The following is a 16,417-nucleotide window of genomic DNA, read 5'->3' on the forward strand; positions in this document are numbered from 1 at the left end:
TTTTAACAAAATTAAGCATCACAATAACATTTCACCTTTCTCTGGTTAAAAATCTATTTCAAAGGAACATCTGTGTGCTTTTCTTCTTTTTATCACTCTCTATAAACAAGCTGTGAGTCCTTGAAGTGCCAGGATAATCAGTGAAAAAAGTATTTCGTTTCCAATACACAAACCTCTAGCCTCCGAGTAGCAGTGTTACAATATTACAATGTTACCATTTGTTTCTTTTTGTATCTTTTTGTATTTCAAGTTTTAAAAAAAGTTTTGATTCTTAAATGAGTTAGAAAAACACCCACAGTAATGAAAGAGGAGAGTTTTAGTCCATAGATTACAGAGAATAGTCAAAGAAAAAAAATAGAAGGAAACCTTAATCCGTTCATTTTAAAAGGCTTGCATAAATTCCATCTGTAAAAATAGCATTTAAAAAATAAGATAACCCACTGTTCAAAACCAGTCCAAATTTAATTCCGCCGCTTATTTCTTCTGTTCTCCAATTTAAATTAATTTTAAGGTTTTTTTATAGACAGTCACTTTTAAAGGTAAAAATTCCTCACCAGCTGAAAACACTTTCTCGTTCCATATTCTTCTGTTTTGAAGCCGCACCGACTTCATCAGCCATTTGGCTGGATTTTTTGTCACCGGCTTGAAGAGCTTCTCTTGGATCAATCAGAGACTTTGCGATGTCCCTGTGAACAGCAAGATGTATTCTTCCTGTTCAAAGTCTCTGCGGGACGGTTTAGGTCCGTTTGGACCACCAGAGACAAAAATATCGACTGCGATCTCAGAGCATTGAGATCGCACGTCGTGTCATTGTGACTTCGGCTCCTCCCATCCGCAAAGACTCTTTTTTGAAGCCCCTGCACAAAGCAGCTTTGAAGGAAAATATAATACAATGATTAATCACTGCTTGCCTCACAGAGCTGCGGACGTCCCATCGCTGGAGGTTTTCAAGGAAAGGTTTGTCCGAGATGCAATAAAGTCTCCTCCTATCTTGGCCAGAGGGTTGGGCTAGAAGGACTCCAAGGTCCCTTCCAGCCCTAGGGAGTCCACGGCAATTTTCCCCCTCATAAAATCTAGGCACAGGCAGAACCTAAACATTTTACATTTCTTGAACGATATGACTTTGGGCATTCGGAGAAGGTGCATCCCAAACCATGTGCCTTGAGACAAAGTTGCAGGCAGAAGAGCTGTGCTTGGAAGTTGGGGTCAGAACAGAGGTGGTATTCAGCAGGTTCTGACCAGTTCTGGAGAACCGGTGGTGGAACTTTTGAGTAGTTTGGAGAACTGGCAAATACCACCTCTGACTGGCCCCGCCCCCATCTATTCTCTGCCTCTCAAGTCCCAGCTGATCAGGAGGAATTGGGGATTTTGCAGGATCCTTCCCCTGGAGTGGGGAGGGAATGGGGATGTTGCAGGAACCTTCCCCTGCCACGCCCACCAAGCCGCGCCCAGAGAACCGGTAGTAAAATTTTTGAATGGCATCACTGGGTCAGAGGCTGCCTGCCTTCTCCTCTGACGCTGGTCTATTTGGGCCCTCGCCACAGGAATTTCCAAGTGGGTAAGACCGGCTGCTGCCGCCAGGGATTCCAAGCTTTGCTTTGTTTTGAATCCAATTAATTCTCAATCGACTTTTTACATAAATGAACATGATCATCCTCGATTGTTTCTGCTTATACAACCTTATTGCCATATAGGATGGCCCCAATTCTTTTCCTCCCTTCCTTTTTGTGATCTTGCTTTGCTATCTAAAGCAGCCCTGATGGCGGCGGCTGTTTGTCCAGAGGGTTCTATCTGCATTTGTGTGCAGCCAACGGACATTCAATTTCCCTTGACCCTTTGGATCAGATGATCCTCCCTTCCAGGCTGTTTCCTTTGCAGCGCTAGAGGAACTTTCGTTCTCTAGTTGCCCTTCCCTTCTCCTTCTCCTTCCTTTTTGAGGTGGTTCTTGAGAACCCCAATTTTTCACCTTCAAGCAGCAGTTTGAAATCATCAGAGCCACCCAGCTGAAGTAGACCAAAGGCCTTGGTTGCTAACTTTATTCTTTCCCATATGGCATTCAGGTTTTAAATGCAGCCACCAATCCCCAATTGCAATGATTCTTTTAGCCCATTTAACTGGCTGGTGGCTTTGCATAAAAAGTGAGATAATGGAAGATTTTAATCTCTAGATCAGCAATTCTCCATCATTTTGAAGACTGTGGGGACCCCTAAGAGCTTTGGTTTACGTGACCTAGAACTATCAATATTTAATGATTTAGAAATTAAACTGAAACATTTTAAAGTATCTATTTATTTGACTTTGCAGACCCCTTGAAAAAGCCTCAGGGACTTCTGGGGGTCCCCATATGACACCCTGCTCTGGGCAGTGACTTCTAACCCTTCCGAAATTGAAACCCTGAAATAACTACATTTGAGTTCCAAAAACTATCAATACTCAACGGTTCAAATTAATATATTTTCCATATCTTTTTTTCAGTCAGTCACTAAAGCTAAGCTGGGAGATAATTTGAAGGAAAGTGGGAAAATGCAGAATTGAACTGGCTTGAAAGCCGTTCTCATCCCTGTCCTCAGCATTAAACAAGGGGGATCGAATCAGCCAAGGCCACCGGTCGCTTTGGATTTGAGCTTTGGATCTGGGATAGGCAGACAATCCCTTCCTTGCCTTGCTTTACAGATTTATCACATACCCTCACACACCCCTCCCCCATCTCACCAGCCCTACCCACTGGGGTTGTCCTCTTCCTACGCCTCTCCCACCAAAAACAGAACCAAAATATTAGACAAGATGCTTCTAGTTCACACCATACAATCACAGTCATTTTGTCTGCCCATCAGGAAACAGTCATGCAGAATGCTGCTCGAAGTCCAAGCCCTCAGAAAGCACATTCGGTTAGAAAAAGGAGTGATTTGCTCTGAAAAGGGCACGCTGTACAATTAATCCACAGGCCATCCTGGATTATACAGATCAAAGGGTGCAACTGAATTGAAGATCACAAGATTCCTAAAGGCTTAAAGTACATTCAGAAAGGACGCACAACTCAGCCAAAATCTAGGTCCAGACTACCTTGTCCTTTGGGAGGTGATACCCCCAGGCAAATATGCCAAATATAGGGGGAAGGGGTGGCTTGCTCTCCTATTTGATAAGCAAGTCTTTGCGGATCAGACTGCAAAAGATGGGAAAACCCCCTGAATAGGCATCCTCAACCACTGTCCACACCCCCACCACACCAGTGGTGGGATTCAAAAATTTTTACTACCCGTTCTGTGGGCGTGGCTTGGTGGGCGTGGCAGGGGAAGGTTCCTGCAAAATCCTCATTCCCTACCAATCAGCTGGGACTCGAGAGACAGGTAATAGATGGGGGCGGGACCAGCCAAAGGTGGTATTTACCAGTTCTCCGAACTACTCAAAATTTCCACTCCCAGTTCTTCAGAACTGGTCAGAACCTGCTGAATACTATCTCTACCCCACACCCTTGTTCCCCAAAGTCCACTGATGGCACAGAAGAAGAGTCAGGGTTTAGGAAGGGAGGAAAGGCTACCTGGGCTTCTCAGGTGTCAACAAAGTTTGTTCTTGAATACCTGTTTTGTTTTTTTTAACAGATTCTAAAATTTAACTTTAGCACAGGGAACAAATACTTGGGAGATATGGCCTGGTAGATGTTTGCTATTTTTTTCTGTGTATTCTGGCAAAATATGTTCAAACCATTAATAAAGCTGAATTATATGCCACCCTCCTGGTACCATTCCAGAGCATGCACACCTGCTATGACCTGGCCAATGTCCCTTCTCCACAAACACACACACCATTCTGCAGTTTGCCAGGTGGTGGAAGAGTCCTGTTATGCAGGGAGGGGGGAGCCAGAGGCACCGGACACCACAGCAAGAAGATGCAAGAGACACACATTTGAACTGAGGATCCAAATCAAAACATTTAAACCTTTCTTTCTGGGGACACCCTTGCTTCACCTTAGAAACCAGGGCTGCAGATGCCCCCGACATAAGTGAGCCAGAAGCAAACTCGGGGCAGAACGCCACCCAGACTGTTCTCTTTCAGGTCCAGCCAGAGTCACAGAAAGAAAAGGCTCCCTCCATGGACCGTCGGTGACTTGGGAGCCTAGCAGGTACTCCCTCCTCCCTGCCCCCTCTAAAGCAAACAAGGATGTCTTTGTCTTTCCCTTTCAAAACCCAGAAACCAGTCTCACAAGCTGCTGTGATTGCATCAGGGAGCGCTCTCTGTATCATTCGGCCTACCTGGCTTTGAAGTGCCTCGGCCACAGTGGCGGCCAGCTTTGATCCCTGCAGGGCAAAGAAGTGGGCGGAGAGCTGATAGCATCTCCTCTGCCGTGGGTACATTGCCTTGGGTGCACCCCAGGAGCAGCAGGAACAGCACCCATCCATTCCTGCCGGCCGAGTCTGGGCCGAATCAAGCTTGGACAGGAGCTCCCCACCTGCAAGTAAGGATCATGGGCCACACGGTGCTTTGGTCTCAATTTGGTAAGGGTGTCAAAGCGACAAGCAACCTATTTGTGATGAAACAAAATAGCTACATTTGTTTCCAAGATGGTGCAGCTGAAGCAGGACCTGTACAGCGACCGCTCTTGTGGAGGGATGCTGGCGTCAAGATTTGTAATCCCAGACTTTCTGAAGCAGCTCCTCTGGACCAGACCCAAAGAACTAAATGGAAATAAGTACTTATACACAAACTGCAGAATTACTGAGATGCCATAGACAAGCTTTTCCAGTACGACAATTTACCTAGGAGCCTTTGAGCTTTAAGCTTTGCATCGCTGACATGTTTCCGTTCTTCGGAGTTTAAACAAGGAGTATTTGAGCTAAGCACAAGGCTCTTCACACACAGCCCAACATGTTCCGCACTCGTTCCTCACATCGGAGGCCTTACAAATTCTATCTGGCCAGTTCAAGGACGCCCCCTTCCGATCTCCAGACAGAGGCAGCTACTGAAAAAAATGAGGAAGGCCAGCTGCAAGTGGAGTTACAATGGTGTCTGCCTGGGGAAGGCGGCAGAAATTCCCTCCAGATGCCCAGCTAGAATAGGAAAACCCCTCAGCTACTTAAGGCAGATGAGGGCAGTGAGGCAAGAGGGCCTTTAACCTCTCCAACGTGGACCCAGATCATGGCAGCCGTTTGCTGGTCTTGCTCTGACTTCCCCACAGTGGCTGAAAGGAGACTGAGCCAGGGCTGAGCCACAGTTTCGCTGCTCCCAGCTCCATTCCTCCCTTCCGTCTGCCAAAGGAGCTTCAAGCAGAGGCAGAAACTGGCCAGTCTCCCTCCCTGTAGATCAATTCGCAGCACAGACACTCCTCTTACCCCGCCAGGACCACCCCAGCAAGGGGGAGGGAGCACCCAATGGCAAAGACTTTGCTGTTCCACCCAATACCTTCTGAACCGAACCAACTTGCCCGTTGTCCTAATCAAACTTTTACTGAAATTCACCCCTGAGACGAAGCTTTGATTAAAAACCTAAAAAAGAGCTGCAGGACTGCCAAAAGCTTGGCCCTCAAAATCAGTTCTTCTCCAACAAAGAACCACAAGCCAGTGTCACTCATGGAAGCCAAGAACAGTCTAGTGGCCACACTGGGCTTGCTGGGAATTTCTCACTATTGTTCTAAGGAACAGCACTGCCTGGATGTTAAAAGAAGGCGGCAAGTCATGGGGGAGCCGAAGTGCCCCAGCCGAAGAAGCTCAGAAACGGATGCCTGGATGATGCCAGCATGTGGGGAGGTCGGGTTGGGCCAACAAGCTTGAAAAACCAGGAGGGGGTACACTGACAGGCCAAGCCACCCCTTGCACCACAAGAGACCCTGCAACCTCTCCCAGCGAAGCCCTGGGGTTTAAACCTCATCAAGAACCAGTGCAGAAGCCAGATCTTCCCCAGAGACCCATCAAAAGAAGAGGCAGGCAGGCTGACTCCCAAAGGCGCTCCATGCTGCTCCCTCCGCAGGAGCCTTGCCACCTCCCACCAATGGGCTTCCCTGCCAGTTCAGACAGAAGAAGAGAGGGAGCCGGAGGAAGGAAGCTGATGCTTTGGGGCGGCAGCATCTGGTTCAGCCTTGCCAAGGGTGGAGGCAGCCGGGAGTCCAGTTCAGTCCAGATTTTCCCCTTATCCACCTCCGACTACACATCAAAGCAGGAGTATTTTTGTACAGCCCAGCAAGGAGCGCAATGGGCCAGCTGCTTGCAAAGCACAGGGAGGAGTTAACCCTTTGGACGCAGGCATCTTCCAACCCTGCCAACACTAGCTAGGGAGAAGTAAAAGCGGAAGGCGGCTGGGGAGCCTCCAAAGAGCCACCCTTGGTGTGGCTGAAAAGCCAAGCTGACTGCCCACGCTCTCACCAGGCTCAGACACTTGAGGTGGTGCTTCAGGAATTTGCTTGGTGACTAAGGCAAGAGACTCGGTTCCTGCAGAAACCCTCTAAATAGCCAGGCTGCCCCCATTCTGTGGGTCCCGTGCCCAGGTCCTTTGGCTGTGCCTCGTGTTGCCCACCTCACCATCAGATGGGTGGGTGGCGAAGATTCTGGGACGCCCAGAGCAAGCCAGGAGAGCTCTGTGTGTCAGGCTAATCTTGAAGCTGTGGGGGCCCTTCCAGTCCAAAGCCAAAGTAGGGCCCTTGCGCCGTGGAAAGGCAGAGAGAAGACAAGCAAGAGGCCAGGCAGGATTCCTTGACAAGGGGAGGCCACATCTTCTTTTGCTAGGAGACCGAGTGGCACTGGAGATCCAGAGGAAGCCCAAGGATCATATGCTACGGTCTCATCATGCAGCTCTCTCCCCTCTCCTGGCAACACGCCAAGAACCAGGCTGACAGCAGAAGATCGCCCAGGAATCAGCTCATCAGTAAGAAGAAGATGCCTTCCTGGGTAACAGAAGCGGGCGGTGCAGGGAGCAAAACTAATGGGAAAAGCTTGCACCAGAAGAACATCTCTCAACAGGCTCTGTCCTTCCTTGGCTTACGGAAGTAGAGAGCTGAGAGGGCTCATTTCCCACCAACTATCTCTGTACTCAAGACATTCTTTGTCCTGCCTTTGGGGGCCATGGAGAACAGGGACCGTCTCCGTCAGTGTAGCATCCCTTTGGCCTTTTGAAGCGCACTGCATTTTCCCCTCCGTCTTCCAAGGCTAAGCACGGCCAGCTCCTGTAGTCTCCCTTCACAGGACTGATTCTAATCTCCTACCCTTCTTCTCTGCCTTTCCCTGAACTGGGGGCAGTTTGTCCAATTCTTTTTATAGCATGACATCCAAAACTTAGTCTGATCTAATCAAAGCAGAAATTATTGTTATTGTTAGTAAAATGATTTACTCCCACCTCAATTTAGGGGAAATCTAACTGATTTTAGAGACATTAAAAGTAATAAGCAATATTAGATTACAAGAATAATAAACAAAATCTATCACTTTTGTATTTTAACTTTTGTATTATGTGTTTCTTTGAATGTTGTACGCTGCCCTGAGTCCTTGGGAGAAGGGCGGCATATAAATCGAATAAACCTAAATCTAAACCTAAACCTATCAATCAATATAGGTACAGTTGTTTCCACAGCTATTATTACTTCCCATTATCTGGAAACTAAACTGAAGGTGGTTGCTGTTAGGGCTACACAATTGTTAAAAAAACAAATAGTCCCAATCCAGAATATGTCTCTGTCCCCAGCATACTGGCAAAACCACTTGGCCCCAGAATTTGCAAATCTGTTCACACCATTAGGGAAACAGATTCCACACCCAGGCCCTCAGGGCTCAGTTTAATTAAGAGTTTTGTGCAGCTCATGGACCCCCTCCTCCCCTGCCTGCTACTGAATGGAGTGAAAATGCCTTTTAGCTCTCTCGGGAGGTTCACATCTATCAGATAAGTGGCTGTGGGGTAAGGTTCGGGCATCAAGTATGGGCACTGGGCACAGACTTCCCAGAACCCCTGTGCAAGTTTCTCAGGATGCTTACCACTTCATAAGGAAACCCTTCATTTTAACAAGTCTTAGCCAGCCCTCTCCCCCCACACCAATGTGTGGAACCACAGTGCATCCAGGGGCTTCAAAGATTCAAGGTAAAGAATTTTAGAAATCCCTGCCTTTGGACACAACCCCAGACAAGGGATTGCTCTGGACCTCGAAGCGAAGACACTGCTGCAGTAGGTCTGCCTCACCGCTACTGGCACAGCTGGTTCTCTTATATTAGATTGCAATGCCCATCTGTCTCGCTTGCGGAATCAGCACAAGCCCCAATACGAACCCCGTGCCGCTACTGTGACAGAATATATCCCACTCCACGCAGCCACACAAGAATTTGAAGAATCGCTTCTCTTGCACACATCAGCCTTGGAGGCCTCGCCGAGCATCTCTGTCATCAGGACCAATGGAAACGGTGAACAAGAAGCCAGGAGGAGGGCGAGGCTGGTGGGAGGCAGCACCCTACACCCCACATCTGCAGCACCACTTGCAGGAGGCACCTGGGCACTTTCCCTCTTCCCAGAAGTCAGGCAGAGACTTTTTCATTCTCTCCTGCCCTGCAAAGCTCCCCACTTCAATCCTTGAACTGTACGTTAGCTCAGTGGTCCCCAACCTTTTTATCGCCGCGGACCAGTCAGCCTTTGATAATTTTACCGTGGCCCGCTGAGCGCGCGCAGGGGTGGGGGGGCGTTGTTTGCGATGACACATTGATTGTTTATATATCACGTGCGTACCAGCGCGGGGCTCTCTTCCCTGGAGCCTTTGCGCACAGCCCAGGAGCTTTTGCGCACGGCCCAGGAGCCTTTGCGCTGCAGCGATCATGGCCCCCAGCCGCTGCAGCGATCATGGCCCCCGGCCGCTGCAGCGATCATGGCCCCCGGCCGCTGCGCGGCCCGGTGCCAGGTACTCCACGGCCCGGCACCGGTCCGCGGACCAGGGGTTGGGGACCACTGCGTTAGCTGATCAAAAATATTGTTCATGTCGGGAATGAAAAAGACACGAGGATATTTGACCCACAGTTAAAAAGTGGGAAGGACTATAGAGTCTAGGCTACACTGGGTTGCTTCTAAGATTTCCTGAGCCACAAATTCTGGCTTACAAGCGGCAACAGTTGAGTTCACCCAGTGTACTAAGTCAAAGACAAACCAACAACATCTGGGCTTAGCTGAAGGGAACTCATGAGCCCAGCCATGCTTCAATGCTCCTCCTGCATGACAACAAGCTAACAGAAAGCTGAAATTACTTTTTCTCCACATCTGACCTGACATGGCTGTTGGGGGAAAGAGATGGATGACTTCCCAATTCAAGCCAGATTCCCAGAGCAGAAAGGGGCAGGGAAAAGTGCCCCCTCTCCTACCCTACCCCAGAAGGGGTCTCTTCCCTGGCACCTCAATTAGAGCAGCCAGGACTTGTGCTGTTGCTGCCAGCCACCTTCCTTGTACTGATGATATTTAAGGGGTCGGCCTCCATTTCCTGGGCTGGCTCAGTAGCAGAGGGGCCTCGTCTGCAGCCCTTTGCCCTCACAGCAGGCCTAGTTAGCCCCAACATTCGCCTTGCCACTGATGCAGCCTCAGGGAAACCCGGGTCAAGCAGCCAGTAACATCAGCTTCAGGGACATGTACATAACCTTCCTTAACCAAGCCCAAAGCTCCAGCAGCCCCTAGTGGGAAAAACAAGGGGCCTTCCGAAAAATCCAGGACTAGATTCAGGCAGCCATGTTACTACAACTCAGAGGAGCTGAGTATCTGTATTCAAACACAGCCATGCTTGCCCTTGCAGAGGATATAGTTTTGAGAAAGCCTTTTGCCTTGTTTTCATCCTTGCCTCTGCTTCCATTTTCCACAGCGCCCAAAATAAACAGCGTTTCCACAAAGGGTTCAAGATGAAAGAAGGAACTTCAGTTACAGTATAAAGAAGTACAGGCTGGAGTGATCTGAGGCTGCCTATAAATATGCAAGATCAAAGCTGGTCCTGTTAAATTAAAAATGCTGTCACACAGATAGGAACTAGCCTCTAGCACTGCTGGCTTCAACATGTGAGCCTCTGATCTGAGGCAGAGCGAAAGAGAGGGGGGAGGAGAGCTGAGCACCCATAGAAGCTGCATTCACTATAAGCAAAGGAGGAGGAGGAGGAGGAGGGTGAAATGAAAAGAAGGTTCGCCAGTAGCAGACCAGTTTTAATAAGACGATTACACGTTTTTCATGCACATTGTTAGAATTTAACCGGCAGCTCTGCGAGGGACACTTCTGGAGCAGCCCTTGTGAAGCGGCCTCTGGCAGTGACTTCCACGCCAAGCCCTTCCTCTGCAGACCTGAGTTCCACACACGCGCGCACGCAGCCCGCGTTTCCTGCTCCCAGGGGGAAAGTTCCATCACGCGAGGGCAAATGCTGCCCATCAGCCTTCGGAAGCCCCCGTGCGGACACCATCGCCGCATCAACGCTTCCACTCTGGCCCGTCCCACGCGCGTCTGCGGGGCTCGCTTCCCTGGAATGGAGCCCGCAAACACACACGCAACTCCCGCGTCCTTGACCCGAAACCCACGTTCAGCCAGGATGGCTACCCGAGCAGAGCAGCAACTACCCGCGGGCTGCCCTCGGCCTTGTGCACTCCCACTGGCCCCATCCTCTTGGTTCCGGACTCCCGAAGGCGATCCGGGGTTCGAAGGGATGGAAGCGGCCTCTTCAGCCCGCCCGCGGTTGAGGAGCAACAGCCTCTGCGATCCCGTCCACGGAGAGGCGCTGCCTTCCTGGATCGGGCTCCAGGTCTCGGGCCAGACCCCCGAGGGCGGCCGAGCAAGCCGAGACCGTCGTTCCCGGGCAGCCCGGGTGATTCTCGGCGGCCCACGAGCCGCCTTCTCCCGAAACGAAAGTCGGCGGAAAGCGCCGGGGAGCTGCCGTTCCTGCCCGGGCGCCACGCGGATCCCGGGCCCGTGCGCTCTGCAGATGCTCAGGGGGCGCCGCCGCTTTCCCACCGTAGCCATTTTGCGCCGCCACCGCCGCCACCGCTCACCTGCACGATCTCGCCCTCGGCGCTGAGCGTGGCCCCGGCGCGGGAGAAGCGGCCCTGCAGCCCCGTGGTGTAGGTGGTGTAGTCGCCGCCGGGGCTGGACTCGAAGAGCACCACCTCCACGAAGGCCGCCTCCCGGCCCAGCGCCGCCACCGCCGCCGCCAGCGCCACCAGCAGCAGCGGCCCCGGCCCCGGCCTCATCGCGCCGCCGGCCCCCCCGCGCCGGCCCCGGGCAGCGGTGGCGAGGGGGGCGCCCGGCCGGGGTCGCGCATCGCGTCGCGGGCGCCGCCGGGCCTCTCTGCGGCTTCTCCTTCTGCCCGGCCTCCGCCTCGGCCTAGCGTCGTCTCCCGGCGGCGGGGCGGCGGGCTGGCGGCAGCTCCCTCCTCCTCCTCCTTCTCCTCCTCCCGGCCCAGCCGCCGCGTCCCTTTCATCCGCTCCACGTGACGGGGCTGCGGCTGTCCCCGCCTCCGGCCGGGCCCGGCCCGCCTCGCCGCCGCCTCCTGGCCGGGCAGCGCGGGACCTGACGGGTGGCTTCGTCTGGGCGGGGCTGGGGGAGCCGAAGCTTCGGCAGGCCCGAAAAGGGTGGACGTGGGGGTTTGCGCCTCCGGGCAGGGTCCTCCAGAGTGAGGCCCACCTGGCAGCCGGTGGCCGGCTAGAAAGCCGGGTAGGAAGGCGGCTTTCGGGTCCCCGCCTCCTCCTGCCCAGGAACTGTGGTCCCCAACCCCCGTTGGAGGAAGGACTCCCGTTCTTCTTCCACAACACGAGAGGAAGAGGAGCTTGCTCGCCGCAGGGTGCGGCCCGCGGACATTCGAGGGGAGCCACTTAAAGGGTTTGGGCGAAGCAAATTTGGATTATCAGAAAGCGGGGGGCAGGGAGCCAAGAAGGGGAGGGAGCTGCCCTGACGGGCGGCCGACTTAAGCGCGAGACGGGGCCCCGGTGCAGTTCTCGGCTCTTAGCAGCGGAATTTGCAGGCTCTCGGAAGGGCCCCTCGCAGCACCCCTTATCCGGCCAGCAGGCAGGAAGCTGGGCTGCAGGCCTTCCTGAGGCCCCGGAGGCGAAAGTCTGCCTCCTTCCAGCGCGGGACCCGCAGACTCCTCCGGGCGCCAGAAGAGCGCTGGCCATCAAACCCGAAGGAAGTTGAGAGGAAGGAAGGAAGGTCTGCGGGCGGCTTGTGGTCTTACACCAATTCTGTTGGCTGCCCGAGTCATCTGCTCCCTCTGCTGGTGGCTAAAAAGGGAGAGCTACCGGCGGAAAGCCGCTCAGGTTGCGTGTCGGCTACGGCTCCGTAGCCCTCTTGTTCTGCCCTGTTCCCTCGAGTAGCCCTGTATGCTCCCGCCCGGAGTCCACTAACACGCGGCGGGCTGTAAATACGTGGAGGAAATATTCGCTAGATAGGCGGATAGCCTAGCAGAGAGCAAGGGCTCTTTCTACAGAGGCCTGGTTGTGCCCGCGAAGGGGAGAAGCGTCATTAGCCGTGTTCAACTGCTTCAAGCAACCAGCGTTGGCTGTACAGTGGCTTCTGCTGTGGGGCTGCAAGATCGCTAGGCAGATTTCCCCGGTCCTTTTAGATTTTGCAAATTTTTAAACCTCCTTTGAAACACCATAAATGGCGGGTCAAATGCAGCAAACCAGAGCTCAGAGGAATACGGGGGGAGTTTCAGTAAAATAGAATCTGAAACAGCTGGCTTAGAATTCAATATGCTTTTGAAGCGGGATCCGCCGCCAATTTCAGACAAATCCCAGGAGCGGCGGTTCAGGACCAGAAACTGGCGACCGCCAAGGCTAAGGCCCTTTTCGCTGCTCTGTCGCTCGCCCGTCGGAACCTACTGCTGGTCGGAGGGCGGAAGGATCCCGGCGCCCGCCCACCGCAGCAATCTGGATCAAGCGCCTACGACTCGTGCCTGTTGCGCTTCCGCGGGTTCAGCCCGAGTCACAGACCTCCCGCGATGACGGCCACCGTCCAAAGCACTCCCTGGCGGCGGCGGGATGCTGCCCGGCAGAGCTCGGGGAGAGGAAAGCGCCAGCACTTGCCGCGCCGAAGTTCAGCGGCTGCGCTCTTCACTGCGCTGCGCTTTCCTTCACGCGCTTAATTTGGGGTTCTCCTCCTTGCTACGCATCGGGAGCTGCGAAAAGTCCCCGGTGCGTAACGAGCTGGAATTCCCCGGACTAAGCCCGTCGCGTCGCTGGCTACAGGGCACCCCGCCCAGCCAGGATGTGCGGAGGCCGCCGCTTCCACGAAGGAACCTGTTCCGCGAGTTCCGGCCGAGCCCTGCTCGACGCAGGGAGGAAACGCTCGCTTTCACCGACGGAACACCCCCCCCCCCAAATCGGCTTCCTCGCCGGCGCCATTCTGCGGCTGCGCGGGTGCGGGCGGCCAGCGTGGCGCTCAGCGAAGGCCAGAGGCTTGCGTCAGGCGCACCTGACGCAATCGCGCCCCGCCCCTCCCTGCCAGGGGCCAATCGGCAAGCGTCCCCGTGGGGGTGTCTCCTGGCGGCACCCAATCAATGAGAGCCACGACGTGAGATATGCGCGGAAGCCGCGGCGGACCGCAAGCGCAGACGCCCGGACGCACCGTCGGAGCAGGTTCCTTTCGGGGCTCGTCGGTGGTGAAGGAGGAGGCCGAGGCCGCCACCGCCGGTGGGATGGCTCCTCTGCCGGGCCCTGCGGCACCGCCGCGGCTCCTCCTGCTGCCGGCCGCATCGACGGCTCCGGCGGCCGCTCCAGGGACTCCCTCGCCTTCCCCGCCGCCCCGTAAGCGGCAGCGGCTGGCGCACCTCAGCCCGGAAGAGAAGGCCCTACGCCGGTGAGGCCGGGACCGGGGGCTGGGCGCTGCGCCCTGCGCGGTGTCACGCGGGCGCCTCTCAACCGCCGCTCTGTCTCCTCCCCAGGAAGCTGAAGAACCGCGTGGCGGCGCAGAGCGCTCGCGACCGCAAGAAGGCGCGCATGGGCGAGCTGGAGCGGCAGGCCGTCGAGCTGGAGACCGAGGTGGGGCGCGGAGGGCTGCCGGGTGGGGAGGGCGGGCGGGCGGGCGCCCTCTCACCGCCTGCCTCTCTCTCTCTCTCGCTCTCCCGCAGAACCAGAGGCTGCTGGCGGAGAACCGGCGTCTGCGGGAGCGCGCCCACAGCTTGGCGCGCGAGAATCACGATCTGCGCCTCCGTCTCGGGCTTCCGGCGCTGAAGGTGAGGGTCGGCAGGCCGAGGGGCCCCACCGGGCCGCCTGCCTCCGCCAGTCTCACCACGGACCCTTCCCCGCAGGTGGAAACGCAGGAGGAGACAGCAAGCATCGCCCCTGAGGGGGCAGAGACCGGGTCTTCTGAGTCCGCAGCACTTAGACTACGTGTTCCTCCGCAGAAGGGACAGGCCCAGCAGTCTTCTGCCTCCCCGGTGGGGGAGAGGAGGAGGAGGAAGAGGACGAAGGCGGCCTCCTCCTGGGCACAGACAGCCTGGCTTCTTCAGATGCTGAGGTGCGTGGAAGTAGTTGCTGCCCTTCCTGTTAATGTCCAGCTAGGAGCAAATGTGTGTGGGGGGGGGGGGGGGGGGATCCTCTGAGTCACCTGTTCTAACCAGCAAAATGGGGGGGGTGTATCTGTTCTCTTACAGTCTGATCTCCTCCTGGGCATTTTGGACAGTCTGGACCCAGACATGTTCCTGCACTGCAGCAGCAGCAGCAACTCCCAGGCAGCCTTCCTGGAGAAGCTGCAGCAGGAAGTGTGTGGAGAAGCAGCTGTTCCCTTACCTGCCTCCACCAGCCCCTCCGTGGGGCCACCCAAGCAAGACGCCATTAATGAACTGATCCGCTTTGATCACGAATACACCAAGCCATTCTTCCTGGAGATCGTATCTGAGTCGGCCACCCAGGAGGAAGTGGTGGCTTCTGCTCCCCTGCCAGCCCCCATCCGTGTGAAGGAGGAGCCTGCAGACACCCTCTTGCCTGACCTGGGCCTCTGCCACCTGCTCTCTCCAGACCAGAGGCCCCCCTCTCTGCTGGATGCCGCCAGTGACTCCGGCTACGAAGGCTCACCCTCCCCCCCGTTCAGTGACCTGTCCTCTCCTGTGGACGCAGACTGCAGCTGGGAGGAGGCCTTCGCCAAGGAGCTGTTTCCTCAGCTGATCAGTGTGTGACACCTGCTTAGCTTATGGACAGGCGTTTTGGAAGGACGTTCCTCTCGAAAGTGTTGCATCAGATCCCCAAGTATTGCTTTTTTTGTATGTCTCCTCTGCCTGCCCACCTGCCTCATCAAGGTGTTCCGTGGCCCTTCCAAGAAACGAAACCGCCATTCGAGTCAGCTTGGTTGGAAAGAAGGGTTCCTGCTTAGGGAGAAATCGCTAATCCCTCTCAGTAGCTTCTCTTCAATGTGTAAATAAAGGCGGCGGTGGGGGTGTGGTCAGATATTATGTAAATATACACACTGCTTTTTTTGAAAGTTGTTTTCCTGCAACCTATTTAAACTTGCTGTAATTAAAATGCAGAGCAAGTGATATCTTTTTCCTACCTTTGTTCTAAAGTGCGAGGGAGGCAGTGGTGGGTTGCAGGCGGGGTGCCCTGGTACAGGTGTACTGGAACCTGCCTGGAGCATCGGATACTGTTCTGGTACGGTGCTCCGGAGGCCTGCCCACCCAAGCTCCTTACCTGTCTTTTAAGGCTTCGGTGCGCACGTGCATGGCACGTACAGCACCTGTGCGACGCTCCGCAGAGAAGCTGGAGTGTCACAGAGGCACTAAGATGCTTGCTCATGCTGCGCACGTCCATGTGGACACCGCCGTACTGGTTGGAACGGGATCCGGAACCCACCACTGGAGGGAGGTAACAGTGGAAGATCATTCAGAAAGAAGGAGAAATGTATTGGTCCATTTAAGGTTCTGCACAAACTCTGCCATTCATATTAATTTGGCAAACTAGTTCAGTTAGCCATAGGTAAATACACATGCATTCTTTGCCCTATTTCAAGCAATAGTTTACATGGCTATCTAACCCAGTGTGTGCAAAATTTAGGGAAGGTTAAACCTTGGCTAGCCATCACACAAAAGTACGAAGTTCTATTCTTCCTGTCCTCCTGCTACTAGCTCCTGAGTGATAGGTAGTGGTTGCCTCTGAATGCTTGCTGCCCAATTGTATACTTGACTGTCCTTAAGTGGGAAGCAGTTCCATTCTTCACTGATGGAATGCTGGTTACAGACCTGCCAAATATTACAGAAGCAGGAAGGAAAGTTCTCATTTGAACCAGGGAACCATAAGAAGCATACAACTAAAGCTTCCACAAGCTGAGCAACAGAAGACTACAGTGCAAAGTTGTCATTCCTGCATGTTGTGTGGCCTTTATCTGCATAGGTGTGGAAAAGGGATTTCCTTGGAGGGTCTCTGTACCCTTGGCTATAGACTAAAATGCTCGATTACATCAGAACTTTCTGTGTTACTGGCAGCTCACAGTGTGTCAAAACAGACCCAGCAGACAT

At 54.0% G+C, this 16,417-nt stretch overlaps 1 protein-coding gene across 1 annotated transcript; it reads left to right on the plus strand.

The window, feature by feature from the left end:
- The first annotated feature begins 13,474 nt into the window (after positions 1-13,474).
- Positions 13,475-15,442, plus strand: XBP1 (X-box binding protein 1). The gene is given in 6 exon segments (XM_032229832.1): positions 13,475-13,767; positions 13,853-13,949; positions 14,039-14,143; positions 14,219-14,311; positions 14,314-14,427; positions 14,564-15,442. Coding segments are annotated over 6 exon segments (1,209 nt in total). The 5' UTR covers positions 13,475-13,489; the 3' UTR covers positions 15,086-15,442.
- Positions 15,443-16,417: the final 975 nt, after the last annotated feature.

Source organism: Thamnophis elegans, chromosome 13 (assembly GCF_009769535.1).
Source record: "Thamnophis elegans isolate rThaEle1 chromosome 13, rThaEle1.pri, whole genome shotgun sequence".
NCBI lineage: Eukaryota > Metazoa > Chordata > Lepidosauria > Squamata > Colubridae > Thamnophis > Thamnophis elegans.